Source organism: Apodemus sylvaticus, chromosome 16 (genome assembly GCF_947179515.1).
Source record: "Apodemus sylvaticus chromosome 16, mApoSyl1.1, whole genome shotgun sequence".
Lineage (NCBI taxonomy): Eukaryota > Metazoa > Chordata > Mammalia > Rodentia > Muridae > Apodemus > Apodemus sylvaticus.
The window spans coordinates 11,891,486-11,918,919 of record NC_067487.1 but is presented as its reverse complement, the minus strand read 5'-3'; the positions used below and the strand labels follow the sequence as shown (position 1 = coordinate 11,918,919).

At 47.8% G+C, this 27,434-nt stretch overlaps 1 protein-coding gene across 2 annotated transcripts in view; it reads right to left on the bottom strand.

Annotated features, from left to right (window-relative positions):
* Positions 1-380: 380 nt before the first annotated feature.
* Ankrd33b (ankyrin repeat domain 33B) overlaps positions 381-27,434 on the bottom strand; it is a 78,343-nt gene continuing 51,289 nt past the window's right edge. For both annotated transcript variants that reach the window (XM_052159518.1, XM_052159519.1), the window contains exons 3-4: positions 12,599-12,739; positions 381-3,273 (exon numbers count right to left, since the gene is read on the bottom strand). In XM_052159518.1, coding sequence (XP_052015478.1) covers positions 2,441-3,273; positions 12,599-12,739 — 974 coding nt within the window. In that variant the 3' untranslated portion in view covers positions 381-2,440. The remainder of the gene's footprint in view (positions 3,274-12,598; positions 12,740-27,434) is intronic.

Genomic DNA, 27,434 nt, shown 5'->3' with positions numbered 1-27,434 from the left:
GGCACACTTAGGCATACTTCCAAATACTCAGGGAAACAAAGAAATCCCCATGAGCCCCTTGCTGCAACACTACAGACAGTCACTCGTGCTTAACTGCAAACTCTGAAAAAGGATTACGGAAAGGTAGACTTGGAGGAACCGAAACTGTACATCTCTAATTGGTCTGCAGCAAGGGACCCAGGCTTGGCGGGGTAATATGTCATCTCTAATGTGACGTTAACACAGTGAAAATAGGATGTATGATTGGTGGTGCACTGATGCCAGACACCAAGTCATCCTCTGCAGAACTGCCTCAAACTGGCTGGCTGTGTGACAACCAGGCACCATACAGAATTGGAGCTTTTGATGGGAATTCAAGCTGGGTACCCAGGAGACCCCACCCCCACCCCCACCCCCTGGAAATGAGGGCTACCCACAGTCCCAACTGTGAAGCCTCAGTTTCAATACTAAGGCAGCAGTCACCTTGGTGCTTGGTATAACTCGGGGGGTACAGCTCCCCCTCTGCAGCAGGGAAATGGATTGAAACTATTTACGTTGTATCTATGGGCAAGCAGGATGGGGAATGTGGCTTGGAAGCCTTGTGGCACTGCCCTGGCTAGCGGCGGGGGTTGGGGGACTTGTGACAAGCTAGGTGGTGCCAGGAGAGATGGCCCCAAAAGATAACTGAGATTAGTCACAGTCCTCACAGCCCCCCAAAGAGACATAGTTAAACCAAAGTCCTAGGTCCCAAGGATGAACCCAGACAATTGATCTCAGTAGCTTTAGAGGAAGGTCTAAGACCCCAACATTCACCTTGGTATTTTTCTAGGGTTAAAGAGAAACTTACTAAAATGTGATTTTTAAAAAAACAAAAACAAAAAGCATTAAATGTGATACCAGTGTCAAATCCAGCTGGGAGCAGCTTAAGGTGTTGTTTTAGGGTGTCTTGGGGAAGGCGGGTGTGAGATAATGTTATTCAATACTTAATGGTACCAATTAGGAAGAAATAAGCTTAAGCCAGTTTGCTCCCTCCTCCCCCACCCCACCCCCATAAGACAGATCTCAGCAAAGGGCTTCCAAATCAGTCTGTAATATTCTGACTCTATAGCTTCCAAGTCTTTACATTAAATATTCAAATAAAGTGCATGTGCAACAGATGCTCTAAGACCCAGCTGGGATTTCTCAGTGCTTTGGAGGCAGAAGTATAGAAAGCAAGCTCTCCCTGATGTGCTGGCACCCGGGATAAATCCAGTCTCCGCCAAAGCCCCCACATACTCCAAGTTCTATGAAGTTGGCACAGACATGAGCCAAACACCAGGGCCAGCCATCAATGAAGAACTATCGGTAGAAATACGCCGATAAAAGAGACTCTCTGGACTTGAATCTGAAAGAGACCGTGACCATCAGAGTGTAGCCCACTCCAGGAAAACTTTCCCCAAACTACCCTGTCAAGTATCCAGTGTGTACCACCTGCTCCAAAAATCACCTGTCTGCCCTCGTCAGTTGGCAGCCTTCTGACTGTCCTACCCTCTGCATCTTTGACGGTTTTAAGGATCCACATGTGAAATTTAAGTATATAGGACTCTGTTTCTGCTACTCATTCATTAAAACCTGCCTTCATTAGATGATCACCTTCCTCAAATCGCCCAGAAGATGAATCTAGCCAAGCCCCTTGCTTAAAATGAGTTTGACCCTAGCAACATAATATTTCTCCAGTGTGCCATAATCAGTTTTGATGAATTAATTGATTGGCAGTGGGAGGTAGGAGGGGGTAGAATTAAAAGAGTTTTAAAGAACGAAAAGAAGACTTCATATCTTTATCACTTTGGATAGAAGTCGGTGCCTTTCTCAAGTAAAAACAGGCGTTTGGCATCACTCAAGTTAATAGGAAAAGCCAGTGCACAGGTGTGTCCACAGGACACGAGAAGGCAGAGGCCAGAACCAAATGGCAAGGGGAGAATTCCCTTCTGTGTAATTCACACAGCCATCGCAAGTATTTATTGCTAGAGACAGCATTTTAAACAGAGGGTCCTCAAATACAAGTATTAAAACTGGCTTAATTATAAAGAGCCTGTCACTTGTAAAATGCTGCAATTTTTCATAAGTAACAAGATACAAAATTATGCAAAAATATCCTTTGATAAGCTGGGGTTTTAAATTCTTAATTGGGGTTCTTTAAGGGTGACTTCTAGGTAAACTGACCTCTTAGTGTATAGAATGAGCAGGGAACTGGTTTTAAACAAAACCACCCATCCTCTTGGGAGCAATATGAACTGTCCTTTGTGGATCTAGGAAAGGTGGATGGCCGGAGGCTGTGTGACGGAGCATGCAGCCAAGGCAGACAGGAGCATCCCTCTCTGTGGTGCTGTCTACAGCGCCTGCCCACCCGCAGCCTCCCAAGCAGGATCCCTGCGCTGCTTCCCCACACCAGGCACAGGCGCCATGAGAGTCACAGCCCCTTTCACGTCCTTTTCCTCCAGCGTGGAGCCCGCTTTTCTTTCTGTGCTTCTGCCTGGCGCTTCTTCTCTGCCTCCTCCGCCTTCCTCTTCTCCTCCTTGGCCTCCTTGTACCTCCACTTGGGGATCTGCAAGTAGATGCTGTCCTTGGTGCTGCCCTTGGACGCGGCGCGCTCTGGCTGGAAGGTGGGCGCAGGTGCCTTGCTGATGCGCACTCTAGGGACCACCACGCCCGGCCGCACGCTGCTCCTCCGCAGCAACTGCAAGGGCAGGAGGCTGGCCTTCCGAGTGACAGGGGCAGTGGTGGTTCCTGAGCCCCCGGGGGACTGGAGAGACCTGGAGCTAGCTCTGGGAGTCTCCAAAATCTGGGATTGCAGTTCAGAACTCTCTACCTCGTGGCTGTCCCGCGCATGGGCTTCCAAGTTGCCCCTAGCTGCTAGGATTTCCTGCACCGCCAAGCGCCGTTTTCCCACACAGGGAGGGTTCTCCGGGCACACGGTCTGACAGACTACAGCAACAGCGGGGCTGTAGAGGCTTGTGGTCATCCTGACCATGTGATCAAGGACGCCTCCATCTTCCAGGCTCTGGCCAGAGCGGGAGGTCAGAGTGGACCGCAGGAACGCGGTGAATCTCTGAAAACAGTTTTTGGAACCTGCCTTCTTCAAAACCGCCTCAGCGGGAAGTGGCAATTCCAGCTTGTACTTGTCCCCAAACTGCTCTGGACAGGGTCGCTCCATCAGCCTCTGCATGACGCGAACAGCCTCCACTCGGCCTGTGTATGCCGCCCACTCCTGCGGTGACAGCCCACGTCGGGGGTCCCTCGCTTGAACGTCAGCCCCTGAAAAACAAAAGTACAGCTGGGATGGTCTTTCACGGTAGAGAAAGGTGGCAGAATTCAGAATGGTACTTACAGGGAACCTGGCCGGGGCCAGTCACTGTCCCGTGCTCACAAGGCTCCACCCACAACCTTGCAAATGCCTCCTAGGTGGACCATCTTTCCTAGATAAAAACCTGCGACAAAGCCAGGCAAGGTGTCTCATGCCTGCAACCCCAGACACTTGGAGAGGCGAGAAAATCTCAAGTGTGAAGCTAAACTGGGTTAAATAATGCGCTCTAAGCAGCTGAGGCTCCACTTAGCAACACTTGGTCTCAAAAAGCCAAAAGTAAGCAAACAGATTTATTTGTTTGCTTGCTTGTTTGTTTTGCTTTAAAGAAGTAAGTCTCCAAGAAGCTGGGGAAATGGCTTAGTTCCTGCCACCAGGATTTGATACCAGGAACCGAAACATAATCATGACTCCTGTATGTGTTCCCTGGTACTTGGCCTACCGTGCCACACACACACGTACACATACACACAAATACATACACATATATGAATGAATGCAATTTTAAAAAAGAATTTTTGATAGACCGTACCATCACCTGAACAATGAGAGAAGAACATTCTAGCAATGAGGACTGTTCTGACACTAATTGGCAAAGCCTGATGCCATCTCATCTCTGTGCACAGCTATGACAGGTCTCCTGCTGGCATGGTAATGTCCTACTTGTGGGGGAGCCGACAGCTGCCTCCACAAGGCAGTGGGCACTCCAGGATGGAGATGGGACATATTGCCTAACGTTTTCTCGGAGCACCTTACCCTGCACACGAGAAGAATGCATTTAACAAAGACTGCTGCTGGTGAAATGTCCCCGCAGCTGAGGCAGCTACCTGAAGCTTCAAAGTCACTCACTGCTGGAAGCCAAGCAGGCCCTGCTGGAGACTCCTAGACTCAGAATCCGTGGAGACTCCTAGACTCGCATCCATACGCTTCCTGCCCAAGCAACACCGTTACGCTGGCCAATTTTGTATTCACTTGGCTAGCCCATAGCACTCAGTGGTTTGATCAAACACAAATCTAAGCACAAGCCTGAAGAGATTTGACTCTAAGTCAAAAGGGTTAGTTTCCAAATGTGGTGAGCCGCATCCAATCGGGTGTAGGCTGCAAGAGTAAGGACAGGTTTTCCGGAGCAGTGGCTCCTCCCTACACACCCTCTATGAATTTCAGACTTCTGAATCCCTACCATTGCCTAAGACATCTAAAATGAATCATTTTGTTTATATGCCCTGTGAGCTGTTTCTTTAAAGATGCCCTCTATCTTCCTTAGACAGTCACCTCCTGAAAAATCTCTCTACCATGGCCCCTTCTGCAAAACACACTACAGACTTAAACCCCAACTCAGCTGAGATGGGCAATACATTTCCACTTCTGCCTTTAGAAATGGATACAGAATTGCTGTTCAGTTCATCTTGGTCCAATTTCACCGCAACTTAGTTACAAATCATGCAGGAGTTCAAGTCCCATTACTTCCCACCGGCAAAGCATGCAGGAGAACTGGGGCAATTAGCCTGTGAGCTCTCCAGGGACCCAGGCAGGAGCTAGTTGCATTCATATCTCACACAGACCCACGTGTCTGACACGTGATGGCTGCTTGGTTGTTCAGAGCCTAGCGTGGACAGCTCGGCCACATCCCTGCCATGCAGGCCCACAGCAGCCTCATGGCTGGGAAGACCACCTCACTTAAGTTTACCTGCTAACGGCCTTAGTCCTGTGACACATTAAAGAATAGTTGTCTTAGAAAAGTGGCAATTATTTGGAACCGGAATTCAGGAGGAACTCATTAGCCAGAGCACAATTTATAAACTAGCAAAAATGAAAAGGGGGCAGTAAAAATGCCACTGCAAAAATAGATGACACATTAAACCTTAATTAATTGCATGTCACGTTAAAAGGGAACAAACTGCGAAATTAAAACCGTAATGAACACTTGCATGAAAGAGACATTTTTCAAATGCTAATGAAAAATGAAAGGAATGGCTGTCCAGAGCTTAGCAGTCTGCCTCCAACCTTTTAACATGATCAGAAAACACACGCTATAAATCAAGAAGACAGGCCAACCCTATCTCAGCAGCCCTGGACCTCCAGTCACATGCAACAAGGTAGCGACCCACTTTCTCAAGAAACCGCTGCTAATGCTAACAGCAACTGAACTGTGAGAGACATGTACAGCTGGCCCTGACCTCCACAGTGGATTGGACCCAGGAGCCTCACAGGACAGCAAATTCTGAGATAGCTAAGGGCCCACATATGAAATGCTACATTTGCAGAGCACCCATTCAGATCACCCTCCTATACACCAGTGGTTCTCAACCTGGGGGTCCCAACCCCAACACACATGCAGTATTCTGTATATCAACTATTTACATTACAATTCATAAGAGTAGCAAAAGTTACAGTTATGAAGTAGCAACAAAATACTTATATGGTATGGGGGGAGCATCACCAAAACATGAGGAACTATATAATATAAAAGAGTCACAACATTAGGAAGGTTAAGAACCACTACTATTCACTGATACACTGAACCATCTCCTGATTACCCATAATCCTAACTCGATACAAATGTTGTCTATCATTGTTACACTGTGTTTAGGGAAAGGTAATAAAAAAGGTCTATCCCCCTGTGTGTGTGTGTGTGTGTGTGTGTGTGTGTGTGTGTTCTGTCAGAGCTACTGAACCAACAGACATAAAATCTGAGACATGGGGCTGGCAGAACATGTTGCAGTGGTGGAGATTGAACTCAGGACCCTGTGCATGCCAAGCAAGCGCTCTACCATCCTAGAAGATGGTTCACACTTTATACAAACACCTTTCGAGGCGTAACTACGAGAACTTCAGAAGTGCTGCTTACCATGGGTCACCAGCATCTGCATTCCCAGCCAGCACCATTTTACCCACTGACACCCAGAGACATGTGACGTGGGCTCTCACTGTTTCCATGCTGTGTGCTGTAAGCTGCCTACGCAGAATGTTCTCCTATACTCAAAGCAACGTTATACTTAATGCTACACAATACATCATGCTCAGTTCAGCCTAGGGTTGCTTAATGTTGAAAGTACTATAGTCTTTAGCCAGTTAATCCTTAATTATGGGACCAGCCTATATTCACTGTGGGGATTTTAAGAACATCTCTGGTCTGTGAAAGATGCCAGTAGTAACCCATTTGTCGTGACAGCCAAACTCTTGGCCATGTCAAATACCACCTAGGAGACAGCATGCTCCATCTTCGAATCACTGGTCTACTAAGGTCTACAGTCCTGTTCCCCAGCCAGCCAGCCTCCTGTGGCCAAGAAGCCAGTCCTGGTTAGTGAACCTAATGAGCTGTGTGCCTCCTGCAGCTGTTGACTTGTACTTTAAACACACATCACAGGCACAGGCACAGGTGTCTGGTGATTGCCACGGAATCACAGGTGTCAATCTGGGCTGCATTTGGTAGTGTTTGCCACATGATCATTAGAACCTGGGTTTGGACTCCCAGCCCATGTAGAAAGCCAGGCACTGGGCGTGATAGAGTTCACCTGTAATCCCAGTGCTGAGGCGACAGAGACAGGAGGTTCTGGAGCTCACTGGTCAGACACTGCAGCTGAATCAGAAAGCTCCAGGTTCAGCATGAGGCCCTGTCTCAAAACAAAAACACAATATGGAAAGTAATAGAAGACATCCAACATCAACCTCTGGCCTCCACACATATGCATGTTCACATGCATGCATACCCACACAACCATGTGCACAAGTCTATGAACACACACAGAGACATACTCACACAGAGACAGAGAGAAAGAGAGGGGAGGGGGGACAGGAAGGGAAGGGAAGGAGAGAGGAGGAGGAGGGAGAGAGAGGGAGGGAGAGAAATGGTGGAAAGGAAGCAGGGTCTGTGATGTCATGGTCAGATCTGGGTGGTATCTATTGACTTCATGGCTTCTAATGGCACATGAGAAATAGATATCTACCTTTTTATGTATGTATTTATTTTATATGAGTACACTGTTGCTGCCTTCAGACACACCAGAAGAGGGCATTGGATCCCATTTGTGAGACATCATGTGGTTGCTGGGAATTGAACTCAGGACCTTCAGAAGAGTAATCGATGCTCTTACCCTCTGAGCCATCTCTCCAGCCCAGATGTTTATCTTTTTAAAAATCATCCCTGGGACAGGATTTTTGTTACTTGAAACAGAAAGCACTGCGAAAGAGTGCTAGGGAGGCAACAAGGCCAGGCGAGTCACTCAGTCTCAGGACAGCTCTCCCCTAGGAGATGTGAAGACACAGTGGCATCTCTGGAGTGTCTAAGTCCCAAGTCCAGTCCCTGTCACCTCCCTCCCTCCCTCTGTGCCTCTTGCAGGTCACATCCTGCAAACACTACACTGAGTCCTTTCAGCGCAGAGTTCCTGCTTGTAGGCCTCCTTCTGCCTCATAACTGGAATAGGAAATTCCTGTCCTCTGTGCAAACTGGAAACAGCAACGTGTTGTCATAAGTCACCTGGTGTTTGAGAAGCATGCCGTGAGGGCTCATCTGAGATGATAACAAACAGTGTCTGCGGCCTGCTCCTCATCGCCCTCCCAAGCACCACAGCAGAACGTGTGCTAGGCTTCTGCTCGCTCCTTCCTCCTCCCAGAGACTGCAGCAATTACATCACACTTCAGGAATAAAGTGAGCTCTGTTGAGCAAGTCTGGAACCTGGCAAACTCCATGAAGAAAAAAAAAATCCCATCGTTGACACAGCTCCTCAGAGCCACTTACGGAAATAGACCTGTCACTTTGGTGCATTAATATTCCACTGGGTTGACAAGGTGCTGCATGTCCCTTTCGATTCTTATCAGAATGGCTGACATTATCAGGAAACCTAATCCAAACAGCCACCAGGCTGGCTTGCATGATCGGCTGCATTTGTCATTACGTTCAGAGCTCCGATAATTCTAACGTTATTTTATTCTATCTGACAATGCAGATAAGGCCTGACATGTGCCTGTGTGTTATAGACTCTGGAAAAATCTAAAGGGTTTAGATGGTCAGCCAATTCAGTCACTCATTATGTCTAGGTGAAGCGGTTCCAAATAAATAATAAAATTGCAATTCAGAAACAAAAATCTGGGGTTAAAAGCACCCAGGAACTGAAGCATACTGAATTCTAACAACAAAGAAACAATAATCAGAGGGAGATGCGTGTGTTTTACTGTTACTGTGTAATATTACACGTGCCTTTTGCTTTTATAACAATTATAGGGCGATCATCCTTCAGTCTGCTATTGCATTATGTGCCCTTCCATACATAAACTCACTCTGTGCTGAGAGGCCGATTTAAAGAAAAGCACAGGCAACTGGTACCTACGAATACCACCAGTTGCTTAATGCTGGTATATTTAAATGGAAATTAGAATCAAAACAGTGGTGCAAACGTTTAAAAATACATCAACAGGCATCCTTACTGCTGCCTGACAAACCCGGGAAACCATTCATTCACACACCAGTTTCTTATACATCTACACAAAAAGGAAAATGAAGTTCAGTTTCCTGGGAAGAATTATAAGCTAACAAGACAGGTGTAATTGAGAATATTCTAGAGGTTTGGTGCTCCAGCCAAGGCTTCCTGGGGAGCTCAAATGCACCCTAAAGGAGCTACCATGCCAGCGTAGTCTGGAGCCGAACAGGCCGGGAGGGAAGATTGTGTCCAAGGACAGACAGGTCTCTTCTGACTTTTTAAAATCCTATCTCAATTTAATTAGTATCTGTGGCCCTTGGAGGAAGACAACCACACATGCAGGGTCACTTGGCAATATCTGCAAGCATTTGGGGGGTGTCCCAACTGAAGGATGCTACAGTCATCTGCTAAGTGGAAGCCGTAGATTCTGCTAACACCCAACACTGGCAGAAAGGCTCCACAAGGCTGGAGTGAACCCCACGTGTCACGGGGGCAAGAAGTTATGTGCTGACTAGCACACATATCTCATCACAAGGATAATTTTTAAAAAGAAAAATATGCTCTACTCCTCATTCATTCACAAATAACTCCTGATCACATAAACAGATCAATAGTGAAAGCTGGTCATAACCGGCTTGTTCTGACAGCTTCCTCCAAGGTGGGTACCTTGGCCTCACGTGAACAAAATCCCACCTGCAACTTCTTGCGATGACATTGTCATCAGCCCAGAGAGGTATGCGATGGGCAGCCCGGAAGCTGCCCCCCAGGCTCAGGGGTGGTTTCTGCTGCATTCTCAGGAACACCGCAGGCAAGAACCCACACTCCTGAGGATTATTCTAGGCTTCAGCAGAGGAGAGACACGGTGCTTGTGGGGATCAACAGACAAGAGTGAGTCCAGAGATCATTTGTTAAATTTGTAAGCAAATAACAGGCAGGAGCAGAAAGAGCAGCAGCAACGTAGCCACCACACGCAAGCTGCCGCACCCTTCCTGAGGCCGCGTGTCTGAGAAACGTAACCGCTGTAGATGATGCCTGAAATTTCAGGAGACCTAGGAAGGGATGACAGGACTACTCATTTCCCCGGCCAAAAAAAAAAAAAAAGAGTTGGCAATTCAAATGAATTAACTGTGGAAATAGCCGGACAGTGGTGGCGCACGCCTGTAATCCCAGCACTCTGGGAGGCAGAGGCAGGCGGATTTCTGAGTTTGAGGCCAGCCTGGTCTACAGAGTGAGCTCCAGAACAGCCAGGGCTATACAGAGAAACCCTGTCTCTAAAAAAAAAACAAATCCAGAAAACCAAAAAAATTTAAATAAATAAATAAACAAACAAACAAACAAACAAACTGTGGAAAGGGCACTGGATTTGATGGACACCCTAACTTTTGGGTTGAAGAACAGAAATCATTAAAGACCTCCATCCAAGGCTGGAGAGATGGCTCAGCAGTTAAGAGCACTGACTGCTCTTCCAGGGGTCCTGAGTTCAAATCCCAGCACCACATGGTGGCTCACAACCATCTGTAATGAGATATGATGCCCTCTTCTGGTGAGTCCAAAGACAGCTACAGTGTACTTACATAGAATAAAGAAATAAATCTTTAAAAAATAAAATAAAAATAAAAATGGACTAAGCTTTCACCCAATACAAAGCTTCAGATAATCACATTTTTAATTAGGAACATTCTTTCTCATTGAAATGGACCAGGGGGGCCTTATCTCTGCTGAAACTGATATCTAGCTTTTAAAGGTTAAATTCAGTTGAATTAAACACACAATTGGTGGGACTAATTTCAAAATACACTTTAGGCTTATATATTTATATATTATATGTGTACGTACACATATGTGTATGTACACATATGCATGCACACCTGCCATAGCTTGTGCGTGAAGGTCAGAGGACAAATTGTAGGAATCACATCTCTTCTACCACATGGGTCCTAGACTCTTAGCCGTACCAGGAGTCTATTTTAATTATATTTTTTTCTTATACCATCCTCTAAGACTTATAGATTGAAGTAGGAGGAGGGAAACCCAAGGCTGGGAATCCCACAAGTCCAGACTAATCAGTAATCACAGGGACAAGGTTGAAAGATGCCGTACAGGGACAAGTCACAGTAGCCAGTAAAGACAGAGTAACTGTCACGGAATCAGGGGGAGGAGGACAGGTGGGAACCAGATGGGGGAGTCAGTTGGGATTATAGAACACAAATAGACCACTCACAGCAGGACCAACATCTAGAACAATGTTGCTACCCTGGTAACTAGGATGGGAGGGGCCCTGTGCACTGACCTTGGTGTCCCCAAAAACTCATCTGCTGGCACTTTGTACCCACTGTGATGAAATGCTCTGTCCTTGAGAGCAGGGCCCCACAAATAGGATCACTGCCCTTTTAAAAGAACCTTGGGGAGACTCCCTGCCCGGCTGTGTGAAGACACACAGAAGCTGGGTTCCTCACCAGACATAAAATCTGCTGACACATCGAGAACTGACAACAGCATATGGATACTGTTCATAAGCATCTCGGAATCGGCCACGCCCCGCGCCAAGAACAAAGGTAATGTAAAAGAACCGCATTAAGGACAGCAACGCCCTCTGAGGTGTTAGATGCCAGCTCTGAACCCAGGGTTATGTGCAGGTTACTTTTCTTTTCTCAGTTCATTCCTGAAGACACCAGTCAGGTTTCCCTAGCGATGGTCCTTTCCGTGTCAAGTCAGGAAAAGAACAAGAGATCAGTCACAGGGACCTTCATGTGTGGTTCATCAACAGCTACAAAGTCATGGTGTATTTATCCTGGGAGTGGGGGTAGAGATAACAGGTTTGGTCACAGTACTGTGACCAATTGGCCAGGACAGTAACCAATCTTTAGCCTCCCTGTGGAGGACCTACGAAGTAAGTGTACAGTTTTGCTGTTCCAGCTTTGACCTAAGGGTATCACACACACACCCATGGAGGCCCTGACAGGAGCAGCCCAGCCCAGCCTCTGTCCCCAGCATACCTGTCACTTTCAACACTTCTGTCCTTAGGACAGAGACTAGGTCAGAATGACACTTCCATTTTTGCATGTATGTGTTCATGTATGTATATGCGCATGCACCAAGAGGTCATGCGCATAGATGCCCAGAGCCAATCTGGAATCTTCCTTGAACCCGTTAGTTCATTCAGCAAGCTTACCTAGCCAGCCTGCTCTTGAGAACCCTTTATGTCTTCATCTTCCAAGTGTAGAATCACACATGGGCTGCCACACCTACTGGGCATTTATGTGGGTTCTAGAAATCCAATTTCCAACTCAGGCATGTGGAGCGAAGCTCTACCCACTGAGCAAGACACCAAGCCCCCAGAATACACACTCCTGATGAAGCCAGCTAGAGAGCCAATAGGCAGACAGGGGTTTAAGGGAGATGGCAGCAGGAGCAGCAGGGGCTTCAGTACTCTGGGTCTCCCCACAACCCCCAAGACATAGACAAGATCTCCTGTATCCCAGGCTAGCCTTAGACTTGCCGTGTAACCGAGGATGGCTTTGAACTCATATCCTCATGTCTTTGCACCTTAAGTGCTGGGATTACAGACATGCAGCACCACACCCAGTTTCTGTTGTACTAGGATTGAGCCTTGAGGTTCTGTGTACGCTAGAAAAGCATTCTGCTGACAGAGCCATAGACAACCTAGCTTGCTTTTGGCTTTTAAACAAAACTCAAATGATGACAACCATATAGCTCAACAACAACGATCTATTCCTTAATGCCACTGTTTCTGTGAGAGGCATGGGTCTATTTAAGATGCATTCTTGAAAAGACTCCACCCCGCCCTTCCCACCCCCACTCCGAGTCTAAGGCCTAATGACCTTGTAGGGCGGAGGCTTACCTGCCAGCATCAGGGCTCGCACGCATTCAGTTCTGCCCTGCATGGCCGCTTTCATGAGGGCTGTGAAACCGAATATGTTCCTCCTTTCTAGGTCCAGACCAGGGAAATAGTTCAGCAAGTAGTTGGTGATCGTGGCATGCCCTGAAAGAGAATTGTACATCTATGAAGGCGACCACGTCTACGTGGCAGAGAAAGAAGACAGGCACTGCTCCTCATCGACGAGCTGGCTGTCACCTGTGCATGCGCTCCTTCGATCTCCACCACAATTCTGCTGGATACAGAGAGACTGGAATGTGGGAGACACTGGCCCAGCCACACAGGGCCGCCGCTCACTGTGGCCTGTCAGTCTCCCTCCAGGGAGGCAGAGGCAGAGGCAGGCTGTGCTGCCACACGGGAAGTGAAGTCACTTCCCCACGGGCAGGACACAGTCAACTTCCAGCAGGAGTCACCAGGGCAAACAGATGCCAGGCTGCAAGGGATCCTGGGAAACATTTCCAAGTATGGAGGGAGACTCAGTAGGGAAATCTATCAAATCAGGAGTATATTTTAATTCATGGGGAGCACCTCTGGTTATCACGCAAAATATGTTATATTTCTTCCTTCCTTTTTCCCCCCCCCTACTCCCACTCCACATCAACACACACACACACACAGAGAGAGAGAGAGAGAGAGAGAGAGAGAGAGAGAGAGAGAGAGAGAGAGAAAGGCCATAAAACCTAAGCAGGTAAAGACCTGAATTTGAGAACAGCAGGTCTTCCTTTTCCCACCTTGTTCCTCTGAAACACAATCTGGCTTCTCCTCATTCCCAGGGCTTTGAAGCCAGGCACTCACCCTGGGGGCAGCTCAGCGAGGATCAGGAGAAAGGCAGGAAAACAGCTACCTGCACAGCAGAAATGGCTGCTGGATCTTCCGAGCCAGGCACTCGAGGCCAACAGCTCACCTTTACTAGCCCTGTGGTGTTCCTCCCACCCGCCCTCCGAGGTCAAATCAGGGCCCCAGTTCCAACAGGATGCTCACTGGAGCTAGACTTTGGGGGGAAAAAAAAACAACTCCTGGGACTGACGTGCACACTACAATCTGGATAGCAGGGTTCTTGACCTGTGCCCCTAAAACAAGAACAACCAAACTCCATTCCTCCCCAGCCCTGGACGACCAAGAAATATCTATACATGACCTCATGCTCCCGGCTGAATGCTGATCTTGAACAGCAAGATCACGTCTGCTGTTCTATTTCACAATCATCCAAATGTGCACCCTTCTCTTAGCCTCCTTCTTCATCCTGACCCTGCAGACGATGCCCAACAAGCCTCAGGCAATGAGAGACTGAAGAAGTGTCCCTTCCCATGTCCCAGGGGGTGTTCTGGGTGTCTATGTCAGGAGGCTCAGACTCTGCCTGCTCAACTCAACTCTACCCACACTCCTTTCAACGCTGCTATCAGACCCACAGGCACAGGGCCTCGGGGGCATTTCCACCCACTCTGTACTTGACGCAGTCCCTTTTCACGTGGGGAAGTCAGGCCTCTGTGTTCGAGCCCCGTTGCGAGCATGATTCCAGGGCAGAGGTTGGATGTGTGTTAAAGATTTATTTACATATTTTATGTATGTGAGTACACCATTGCTCTCTTCAGACACCCCAGAAGAGGGCATCAGATCCCATTACAGAGGTTGCGAGCCACCATGTGGTTGCTGGAAATTGAACTCAGGACCTCTGGGAGAGCAGTCAGTGCTCTTAACCGCTGAGCCGTCGTCTCTCCAGCCCTGAATATGTGTTACAACATGAAACCCAGAACCAGGAGGCACTTTGGAGGCTCTCTTGCTTGCCTGCAGAGAAGTCCGAAGCTGGTGGCAGCCCTGAGAATCTGTTTCCCGCTGAGCCTGAGCTTCTAGTAGAGTGGGTTTCAGGGCGAAGCAGAAGCGGGGAGGGGGTGGGGAGGGCGTGCATGTGTCTTTGGCCTTCAGCCTCCTCCACGGACCTTCCACTGTGTGAGCACAATATTAAATCTGCCTAACACTCCGAGTGGCTTCAGTCAACTAAACCACACCCAAGTGGCACAGATATCCAGGTTGGAACCCCTGTGACCCCTTCTGAAGGACACTGCATATTCCAGCCTTCTGCCCACACCCTCCCAATTCAATCCTCGGGATGGGCCTGCCACCAGCTTACAGGTCAGAAACAAACAAGCCACATGCCTGGCGTTCTGACTCTGAAGAAGCAGCACTACAGCTTACCACTGAGCTCGGCCTTGGCGTGAAGAAGGGTCAGCACCTCGCTGAGGGTTCCATCGCTAACAGGACCAGGCTGGAGCTGGCCAAGGAATACGGATTCCAGCTGGTGCCGGCGGATTCCAGCTGGTGCCGGCGCTGCTTGGACTTGCTCACCTCTTGACCTCCTCTGTGTGATGGGCTCAAGATGAAGCGGGGGTCAGAAGCCCATGATAGCCCAATAGCTCTAAAGCCAGCAGGGCAGAAGAAGACCTTAGATCTCACATTATCTGCATGAATACTTGCCATGCAGGTCAGATTTAGACAGGGTCTCTGCGAAACGAATGGCGATTTATTTCGATCTTTTTCTTTAAGAATGTGGCACTGAATGTCAGTCACAATTTGCAGCAGGTATTTTCTGTGTGTGTGTGTGTGTGTGTGTGTGTGTGTGTGTGTGTGTGTGTGGCGCACACACACACACACAAAACCTACCTTAGTCTCTATTGTCCTGACTTTTGAGGAGAAGAGTTAGTGTTTACAGTGTTAGAAGCATCAGGTCCATCTTTAATTTCTTTCTTTTAAAAAAAAAAAAAGATTTATTGTTATATCTAAGTACACTGTAGCTGTCTTCAGACGCATCAGTAGAGGGCGTCAGATTTCATTACAGATGGTCATGAGCCACCATGTGGTTGCTGGGGTTTTGAACTCGGGACCTCCGGAAGAGCAGTCAGTGCTTTTCACCGCTGAGCCATCTCTCCAGCCCCCATCTTTAATTTCTACTGAAAACAGTCTGCATGGTAAAGTCGCTGTTTTCCCTTCTGGAAAAAGCCTAGGTATGGGGAAAGACTCTCAGATCATCGAAGCTCCAGCCTACAATTAGGACACAGGCTTGCCACGTGGGATTTCCTGACTTCAACATGATAGACATAAAATATCTGTATAATGGGCAGTTCGCTTTGTAGATTTTTCTGTTTCCTTCTCTTTGCCCATTCAGCCTGCCAAGGGTGTTTGTATTTATACTGAATACATAGTATTTTTTAGTACAAAGGCACCCAGATACTCAAAGCTTGTTTGAGTCTATAACCCAACTCACACACTGCAGGAGTTGGTTCTCCCTACTTTCCTGCAGTGAGCCTTACCCCGGCCAAGGAAAGGGCACAAGTGGTACCCAAAGTTACTAAGAGGTCACCCCTATACTTTAGAGAGCTTCTTCTAAATATATAGAGTCCAATTCCCAGACTTGCCCCTTAAAACTCTAGGTACTCTTGAGAAGGGGATCAAGTTTTGTGTGTCTATAAAATGGAGAGATAATATCAATGCACAATTATAAAAGGTACAGCAGGGAAGGTGTGCAGAAAGTTCTCAGCCAAAAAGGACAAACAGAAAAGTCCCAGTCAGACCTATACTCCCAGCCTGTGGGAGGCAGAGGCAGGAGGATCAAGCTCCTCCGAGCTGTGTAACAGGTCTGGAGCTAGTCTGGAATACATGGGACCCTGCCTCAAAAAAAGCAAACGGCAAACAAAAGATCCAAACAAGCAAAAGAGCAAACCACACATAGAACCTAGAGAACCTGAGCAGGTGACAACTGCACCATCACCAGCAGAAAGTGACCCCTTACTCCTGACATGAACGCTGAGCCTGGAGACCTCTCTCCGGACATCTATAACACAGGAGAGAAGGTATGGAGCTCATCCTCATAGTGGAGAAACTGGCCACCACTGCTGAGCCAGAGGACCGTGTGTTTGTAACACGTGCTCTCTGAAGCTATGATGAGGGGCCCTGTGTTCTGTGTGGCTCCAAAGAACTCTATCTGCAATCCAATTCCAAGGCATGGCCCAAATAAGAGACAACCTACAATACACCGATTCTGTATGCACACCTATTAAGACCATCAAAACCAAAGACAGTCTGAGAAAGTGTCACAGCCACCAGGAGCCTAGAGACATGGACATGCGATACGGAATCGTGGATGGGAACCTGGAACCGAAAAAGTACATTAGAGGCTAAATGTGGTAGCACTTATGTGTTATCCCAGCACTGAAGAGGCAGAGGCAGGAGGATTGCTGCAAGTTCTATGGTCTAACCTAGTCTATATAGCAAGCTCCAGGACAGCCAGGGCTACATAGCAAACACTGCCTTGGAAAAGGGGGCAGGGGAAATGACAGTAGGAAGTATCCAAGGAAATCTAAATAAAGAAGGGAATTTAGTTACTAACCGTTCTGGTTAGTTTTATGTCCATCTGAGTAGGAGTCACTTGGGAAGAGGGACTCTTTTTTTTTTTTTAATTGGATATATTCTTTATTTACATTTCAAGTGAGTTTCCCTTTCCCCCCTCCCCCAAAAGTCCCATAAGCCCTCTTCCCTCCCCCTGTTCCCCAATCCACTCCTTCCCACTTCCCTGTCCTGGTATTCCCCTACACTGCTGCACTGAGCTTTTCCAGGACCGGGGGCCACTCCTTCCTTCTTCTTGGTCATCATTTGATATGTGCATTGTGTCTTTGGTATTCCAAGCTTCTAGGCTAATATCGATTCCCCAGCATGTAATAAGGATACATGCTCCACTATGTTCATAGCAGCCCTATTTATAATAGCCAGAAGCTGGAAAGAACCCAGATGTCCCTCAGTGGAGGAATGGATACAAAAAAATGTGGCATATATACACAGTGGAGTACTATTCAGTCATTAGAAACAATGAATTCATGAAATTCTTAGACAAATGGATGGAGCTGGAGAGTGAGGTAACTCAGTCTCAAAAGAACACTCATGGTATGCACTCACTGATAAAGGGAAGAGGGACTCTTAATTGAGAAAATGCCTCCGTGAGATTGGCCTGTAGACAAGTCTGTAGGGCATTTTCTTGATTGGCGGTTGCTGCGTGGGCCCCTCCCACTGTGGGCGGTGCCATTCCTGGTCTTGGTCCTGGGTGGGTGAGCAAGCTGAGAGAGGAGCAAGCAGCTTCCTCCATGGCTTCTGCGCCAGTCCCTGCTGTCAGGTCCCTGCCTTGGCTTGTGCTCTGGCTTCCCTCAGTAGACCATAGCCTGGATATGTAGGCGGACTAAAGTCTTTAACGGGTCGCTTTTGGTCATTGCTATAGAAACCTAACTAAGACCTTAGCAGTGGGTGGATATTGGCTTTCTCACTCTGTCAGTCACACTAATGCAAGATCTCTATGGGAAACCGGGTGACATGTGAAGGAATTCTGTGTGACGTGTGCTGCTTTTCTATTAAACCTAAACTATTCTGAAATTGAAAGTTTATTTTAAACAAAGAAGGAAAACAATCGTGACAGGAACAGAAATGTGTAGCTGCTGCCAAGGGTGGGTCCTCCTCCCCTCTAGGGGGAGATGGCGCTGTTTATGGGACACTGAGAGGGCGGGGTTGGACAGAGGGGGCGGGGCTGGACACTGAGGGGGCGGGGCTGGACACCGAGGGGGCGGGGCTGGACACTGAGGGGCGGGGCTGGACCATCAAGAAAGAAGCAGAGATCAGAGGATGACAGAGCACGCCTGAGAAGCAAGTGGGCGGGCCTCTGTGAAACACAAGAAGACATGTCAGCTTCACCATCCCACCAGCACGCTCAGGATCCACGCGCCTTGGGGATTGGGTCTAATGCTTTGATTTAATCGGGAGTCTATATGTCCTTGTCCCCAACTGGTTTTTATCAATCAATAAAGATGCCAGCAGCCAACGCCTGGGCAAAGGGAGACGGATGGGGCAGGACCTTTAGATTTGTGCTAGATAGGAACTGGGAAAAAGGAGACAGAGAATTGCCATGACTGGGGGTGGCAGGGAGCCGCCACGGGGCGGGGGAGAATGGGACGTAGGAACTACACGAGAGATAATCAACCAGCCATGTGCTGTGAGAATTCAGGTGGGTAGTCACTGGCCACTTCCCCGAGTGGGTGGAATAACAGGGAAGGTTTAGGAGTGCCCAGTCTTTGAGTTAGCCAAGGCATTTTAAAATTAAACGTGTGTGTGTGTGTGTGTGTGTGTGTGTGTGTGTGTGTGTGTGTGTCTTCCACTTGAAGATCCAAAGAGTCCCTGGGTGGGTGGCTGGAAGCTCGCGACCAGGTAAGAGCACAAAGCAGTGACACTAAACTCACTGCCACACACATGCACACACATGCATAGTAATGTCATCTCCGCGTGAGCAGGTGGATTAATGGTTCTCCTCCTAGCTCAACTCTGCATGTCCTGATCAACTACTCCCCAAGCCACCCTTGGGGAAATTCTAACCTTGTGGCTTTGTTTTGGCATTGGTGTGTGTGTGCCTGCCTTTATGTGTGCATGTGTGTGTGCATGTGTGTGTGCATGTGTGTGTGCATGTATGTGCACGTGTGTGTGCATGTGTGTGTGCATGTGTGTGATTCTGTGAACCTGAACTCAGGGCCTCCTGCTTGTGTGTGAAGTGCTTCAGACAGAGCCATCGCTGAAGCTCAAAGCTATCAACTGTTAAATCACCTGCCTCAGAGCAAACTTCACGGGGGACAAGAACCACAGGAAGGGAACTCCTCGGTTCCCCCCACACCACCCCTACAACATCCCCATATTCACAAGGGATCTCTGCATCTTCTCTCCCATTGAAACCCCAGGTGACCCTGTAGCCATTAACATTACCAACCCCCAATACTTCAATAATAGGAACAACAATATTTTCTCTTCTCTCATGTGTATTGTGCATGATGCATGTGTATATGCAGATACGTGTATGGGGGCGTGGAGGTGTGGCAGTGTGGATATGCAGATGTGTGCATGTGTGGGCATACGTGCAGCCAGCCAAGGCTGACACTGGAAGCCTCCCTCAACCCCTCTCCACCTGGTGCTGCTGCATGCTCCAGAACTCCATCCTCTGCCCTCTGAGTGGGATGACAGGTGGATCGCCACATCTACTCAACATTTACATGCACTTTGGAGATTCGAACTCGGACCCTCAACACTTGCACAGCAGAGACTCGGACATTAAGCCACTTCTCCCACAAAAACTAACATTTCTCAAAATCTTGCCAACTTCTGGCAGTTAACAGCAGCAAAAAACCATGATAACATCATAGGCAAAGCTGCCAAGCAACCATCTTACACCTCCTGTCTTGAGAGCCAGTCATTCTGTGCCTGCTTTCCGGGCACAGTCAGCCACTGTTTGCCTCTGCTCCTCAGTGTCACCATCCTTGCAGACACGCTCCCACTAGATCACACAAAAGGCCCATAGTTCCTCCCCTCCCCTTGCTATGTGACATTGTGGTTCTGTCACAAGGAACCCTTCTGTCTTGCTCAGGGTTTCTATTCCTGCACAGGCATCATGACCAAGAAGCAAGTTGGGGAGGAAAGGGTTTATTGAGCTTACACATCCACATTGCTGTTCATCACTAAAGGAAATCAGGACTGGAACTCAAGCAGGCCAGGAAGCAGGAGCTGATGCAGAGGCCTTGGAGGGATGTTCCTTACTGGCTTGCTTCCCCTGGCTTGCTCAGCCTGCTCTCTTATAACCCAAGACTTAACCCAAGTCTTAACCGAAGACTACCAGCCCAGGAATTGCACCACCCACAAGGGGCCCTCCCACCTTGATCACTAATTGACAAAATACCTTACAGCTGCATCTCATGGAGGCATTTCCTCACCTGAAGCTCCTTTCTCTGTGATAACTCCAGCCTATGTCAAGTTGACACATAAAACCAGCCAGGACACCTTCCCCAAGGAATATTTGCAGGTAGAAAGCCAGCAGATGCATAAATGTACTAACTCAGACCCTCCCCATCCTGGGGCGTCAGTTTTCCCCCCTGAGTAGATCACACCCCAGCTGGCTCATAACTCCCAAAAGGAGCATGACAAGAAATGCTAGCAAAACAGCTGCCCTGTATAAAGTGTCCTAGAACAGGGTCTGCAGTTTAATCATAAATGAAAGCAATAAAATCAAGACCTCAGTATGTGTGTGTGCATGTGTGTGTACATGTGCACATGTGTGTGCATGTGCACATGTGTGTGCATGTGCACATGTGTGTGCATGTGTGTGCATGTGTGCGTGCGCACATGTGTGTGCAAGTGTGTGTGCACGTGTGTGTGTGTGTGTGTGTGTGTGTGCATGTGTGCGTGCATGTGCTGTCCACAGAAGCATGAGCATTAATAATGTCTGAAGTCAACTCTGCAGAGGCAGGGAGTCACTCAGCAGTAGCTGGCTGCATGTCTAAGCCTCTCATCTTTCTCAGTCCGAGGGATGGGGGGGTGGGGCTCAGCTGTTAAGTAAGCACTGTTCTTACAGAAGACCCCAGTTCAGTTCTTGGTGCCTGAGGAGTTACATGTGGCTCACAACCTCTTGTAACTCCGGTTCTATGGGATCTAGTGCCCTCTTGTGGCCTCCCCGGGTACCCACACTCATGTACACAGATACACACACATACATAATCAAAAATAGAAAGCATGTATTCCCAACAATAACCCTATGGATCCGCCTTCACACACACAGCCACCCAAGTACCATGCCTAATTCCACTCCCGTCAGTCCTGTGCTCCCCGGCTACTGACACTCATCCAGCTGCGACTGAAAGGCCTCCCAACAGCTGCCCATCAATACCGTGGTGAACCTGATGCTTGTCCACTCGGTCACCTGGTGCCCCCACAGTACTGACCACTTTCCCCTCCTTCATTGGCAGAACCGTGCTCCATGAGTGCTCCGGAAGCTCATCCTTCTGACCCTCCACCTCTCTGCTTTTCTTGTTCCTGGGAAGCTGCTGCTCCTTGGTTGATGGAAAGGCCCTCTCCTCATCCCACGCGCTCTCCCTTCCATGATCCCACGTGCTCCACGTATTTGATTATTAGTTTCTCACCTATATGTCTACTGCGTATTTATCCTGGGTGTCCCTCAACTAAACTAAATCTTTGCCTCAAACCCATCTACCCCTCTGGCCTGCTCCTCTCCCCCAGTGCTTTTTCAATGATGGATACCACCAGACATCTGTGCCCCATCCCAAACCCTCCCCACATCTCCTGCATGTCATGAGACTGCCAATCTCCAATGCCAGGAGCCATCTAGGAGAAGCTAAAAACTAGCTGGTGATCTTTCCAAGATGGTTTTGCCACAGACTGTCAAAGTTAATGATGGAATGGCTTCTCTAGGCAAGGCCAAGGAGAATTTCATTTCAAGAAAGATTCCTGCTATTAATATGTTTTACCTGTTGTTATTATTAATACATATAAGAATACAGTGTATATATATACATATGTATATATATATATATATAAACAATCAGTAGGTATTAATCCACCCTTTTGAGCAAATATGCTGCAGAATGATGAAGATGTGCTGTCTTACAGATGATCCTATAAGAATTCCTAAAATTATTAGCCATTATTAAGCTCTTATAATAGGACCTCCATTTAGTCCTTTCTGAAGTCAAAACTGCAGTGAGAACTCTGTCAGTCTTCAAGTGTCAAGAGCTCATTGCTTCTGAGATAACAAGCAGGCATCCAACTCAGAGCACATTCCAAGATGTTGTAAAACCATTAGCCAAAGGCCATTAAAATGGAGCTAATGGTTTACTCTAGGTGCAAGGACAGAGGATAAAATATTGACTGGGTTTCTCTATACAAACTTCACTTATAATTTAGTTACAAAAGTTATGGTCTTCAACTCTCCATGAGCCTGTGCAGCTAATGACAGATGATGAATGTTCAGTCAGATAATTACTCCTAATGGGTACACATGTAAACATTCTCGGTTGTAAACTTCTTCTTCAATTTAAGATTTGAATTTACCTTTCAACTTCTAGAGACTTTAACAACTAAGTCATCTCTCCCAGCAAAAATAATGTTACAAAAATAATGCGAACTTTTATTTAAAAAAAAAAAAAAAGAATGCTTGGGGAAAAAACCCTGTGATTTATTCTCCTAGAAAAGATACAAGAGGCTCAGAAAGATACACTGGCAGGCATATCACTGGAGAGAGGGCATTGGGAGCAAGGCATTGTTACATCAGAGCAGGAGGGGAGAGCACGATTAGGAGAATGCAGAGTGGAATCACTTAGAAATTATAAGGCAACGTAAAAAATTAAGAGTGCAATAAGCAAAATGCCCTGTCCCCAGCTGAGCCTTTCTCTTCACCTGGTGACTCCACAGCTCTCCTTTATATATGGCTTGCTTTGACGGTTTTCTTCAGACAGACCAGAAGAGGGCATCAGATCCCACTATAGATGGTTGTGAGCCACCAAGTGGTTGCTGGGAATTGAACTCAGGACCTCTGGAAGAGCAGTTAGTGCTCTTAACTGCTGAGCCATCTCTCCAGCCTGGGTTTTCTCAACCTTTTACATACGCATACACACACACACACACACACACTTACACTCACATACATGCACACACACAAACACATTCACACTCACACACATACACATACTCACATCCATTCACATACTCATATACACTCACACTCACATATACGCATACATACTCACACACATTCACACACTTTCACACACATGCACTCCCACACTCCCACAAACACACTCATATCCATTCACACTCATACACTCACATACAGTCTCTCTCTCTCTCTCTCTCTCACACACACACACACACACACACACACACGGTACATTGGGCACACGCCTGCTCATACACCCACTCTTCACCCACCTATCCTCATCTGTCCCCGCTGTTCCCTAGACCAGTGGCTCTCAACCTTCCCAGTGCTGAGATCCTTTTGTGCACTTCTTCATGTTGGGGTGACCCAAGACCATACATTTATATCACTGCTACCTCATAACTATAGTTCTGCTACTGCTATGAATCGTAATATCTGATATGCAGGATATCTGATATGCCATTCCTGTGAAAGGCTCATGTGGCCCCCAGAGAGGTCACGATCCAGTTTGAAATCTGCTGCTTTAGACAGTTTTACTTCTCTTCAGTGGTGTGTGTGTGTGTGTGTGTGTACTTAATCATATATTGTATAGAATAAGAAACTACAAAGGAAAAAAGACATAGAATATTTGTCTCTTTGGAAACTTTTGTCTCCAGATGTACCCATTTTCCTGCATCTAATGTAACTTACTACCTTCTCTATGGCTGAAAAACACCGTTACATAACACACACCACACGTCCCCATACATTCCAGCTGCTGGGCGCCTAGGTTGTTCTATAACTTAGGAGTTATGGATAAAGTCACCATAAGCAGTGTTATATAAGCACCTCTGTGGTGGCCCCTGTATACGCCCCACCCAGAATATTCAGCCTCCTTTCCTCTGACAACCTGATGGACCATTCTTTCTAATATTCATCCCCTGGTTTTTGCAACAGTATTCGAACCCTGGCCCACAGTGTGCTGAGGTGAGCCAGAGCCCTCTAACTGGCTGGCTGCGGACTCCACGCTCAGTGAATAAAAACACCAAAAGATGCTCCCTTGGAGAAGCTCCCTTATCAGATACTTGATAATCATAAACCATGACCCATCGTTTAAGATTAAATGGCTGCCACAGTAAAGTCACTGGCACAGATTAAGGCTAAGAGTCTTCCTGTCACTTAAAACAGGGACAGATGAAAAATGTCTTCCTTTAATTGTACAAAGCTGATTTAGAAATGGAAGACGTTAGAGCAGCCGTCTCAACCTCTGGGTCTCACCCCTTGCAAACAGGATCACATAGCAGATACCCTGCAAATCAGATACTTACATTAGGATTCGGAACGGTAGCAAAATTACAGTTATGAAGTAGCAACGAAAATAATTTTATGGTTTGGGGTCACTACAATATGAGGAACTATGTTAAAGGGTTTCGGCATTAAGAAGATGAGAACCACTGTGTTAGAGAACTTGGTTTTCCACAGTCTTGTCTGACTCAGTGTAGTTCGCCAAATCAGGCCAGTAGAGGGAGCTGTTGGCTTTGGAAATGCAGAATCCCAGTAGGTGTGCTGGGATGGATGCCCAGGGAATCTCTAATAGAAGAGGGAAAAGTCAGAGTTGGGGCAGCAGAGCTGGAGGAGGGAAGGGGGTGGGAGGGAGAGCAGGGTCTGGCCCCACTCTGCCTGACTGCACTGCAGGCACAGCATTAGCACGCCATAGCTCTGGAGACGGAGTTTCCTGGAAGAGCGGGCAGGGTTAGGAAACCAAAGGCCAAATCCTAATCTTTTCTTTAAAACAATAGAAGAGGGGAGGAGGAGGGAGGAGGAGGAAGGGGGGAGGGAGGGAGGGGAGAAAACAGGCCCTTCCTAAAACTCAAAGTAAAACTAGATCCTGATGACTTGAAGTGATAAAAATATTGTTTTAAAAATGAAGGGATTGGCCTGTACTCACATGTGCATGCACGCACACGCGCGCACATACACACACACACACAGCATTTTAAAATAACAAAAGGAAGTCATTTTTTACATAGGGCTGAAGAGGGGACTGGATGGCTAAGACTGCACTGCTCCTGTAGAGGACCCGGGTTTAGTCCCAAGCACTTATATCCAGGGCTCTCAACCTCCACAACTCTAGTTCCAGGGAAATCTGATGTCTTTGGCCTCAACGGGCACCTGGACTTGCGTGCACACACCCCGCCACCCCCATACACACACACACACACACACACACCATAATAAAAAGAAATCTGTTTTACAAATGAAGGACTGGGCACTGGGGAACAAGCCGGCAATCTCGGTTACTCAAGAACCGTTCACAGGAGAAGGCTAAACCGAAGGTTAGCCAGGCAGTTTTGTGGAACCCTGCCTCAGAAGAGCCAAACGGCTGTGGCTGTGGCTCAGTGGCCTTCTGACAGCTCCTCAGCCTCCACCTCCTAAGGGGCTGGGGGGAGGGGTGATGGCTCACGGTTAAAGAGCACACTCCTCTCTTCCAGAGAACCTACGTTTGGTTCCCAGTACCCACTGCCCTTACAGTGGGGTCCCCACATCCGGGAGCTCACAGCAGCCACAACTCCACTTGTTTTACTTTCTATTGCTGTAATACAATGCCCTGGAAAAAGGCAATTTCGGGAAGAAAGGATTTACTCAGCTAAGAATTCCAGGTCACAGTCCATCACTGAGGGGAAACTGAGGCAGGAGTTCAAGCAGATAGTCACATCACATCCACAGTCTAGAGCAGAGAGAATGGAGGCATGCTTGCTACTCAACTCACCCTCTCTACACACCCAGAACCAGGCTTGGGGGAGGGAGGGGGCAGGGTAATGGTGCCCCCCTCAGTGGACAGGGTCTTCCTGTATCAATCCATTAATGTAAGCAAAACAATCCCCCACCCAGACATGCTCAAAGTCAGGATAATTGAGAGCATCCTTCGTTGAGACTCTCATCTCAGGTGACTCTAGATTGTATAACATGGACAATGAAAGCTGGCCATTGTCCTGGGTGGGAGACGAATGTGAACCCGGATGCTATGAGGCTCAGGCAAAGCTGCAGGAGTCCCACAGAAAGAGCTCCTAGCCAGGTCAAGGGGGAAAGATGAAAACCACGCCCCAACAGCATTATCCTAGCCATTTATGGTGGTTCGAATAGGAACGGCCCCCAGCGGCTCATATATTTGAATGTTGGACTCCAGTTAGTGGAACTGTTTGAAAAGGATTGGGAGGCGTGGCCTTGTTGGAGAAGGCCTGTCACTGGGGGCAGGCTGTGAGCTTGCAAAGGACAGAGAATAAAGGATGGGGGTGTAAAGCCTGACATTGGGTGGCATGGTTACCATGGTTACTTGGGAACCTGCTGAGTGCAGATTAGTAAAACAGCATTAAAGGAGGGAAGGAGTTCTCCCTCACATGCACAAAAGGCAATTTCTAAACAAATGGTTGAAATTAAGAAACCAAGCTTTGGCCTCCCTGGAAAAGCTACAACCTTACTTTCCTTTTTTTGCACATGAACTTACAGTGCCTTTGCGGCCCTCTAAAGGCATCTCATGGGGTCGGGGTGCTACCGCTGGAGTGGCTGCTGAGGGGTTCCCCTTGACATCTGCTAGGAGACCCTGGGACCCAGGCCCTCCCTCACAGTGCAATCCCTAATTAGCACACTTGCTTCCCAGACACTTGGTGACAGGCCCAGACTGTTAGAACACACACACAGCATAGGGACCAGCTCTGTATTAAACTGTGGGTGGATTAAGCAGGACAGGTTCTGCAGATGCAGGAGCCAGGCTGCGAATGTGGGGCTGAGGTTGCCTCTGGCATTTCCAAACAAACTCGGAAAAGATCTTCACCAGGCTGAGATAATTAAGACAAAAAAGGGGTGCTGGGGATGCCAGGGGTGGGACGTTGCCCACAGTAAGTACTTAAGAGGCCCTGAGATTGTTCCCCCACCCTACCCCACTCCCGTCCCAGCACCAAGGAAAAGCTTTTCAATTTACATTTTAACAGCTATATATACCTCCTCCTAAGCAATTTGTAGAGCTAGAAGCCTGGGCAGGCAAAAGCAGGTGGGAACCTGGGCAGGGGGGTGTGGGCAGTGGTGGGGTGGACAGGGGGACGGGCACCAGCCAGCCTCCCACCCACAATGGAAGGGCAAACTGGCAAGCGGGGGCAACAACAGAAGTCCGAGACAAAAAAAAAAAAAAAAAAACACTGTTGGAACAAAAGAAAAAGAACAGAAAATAGGTTTTCTTTTTTAATCCAGGAAACCCTTATGCAGACATCAGGCACAAATTATGGTTGCCTCTGCAGGGCTGTCGTAACG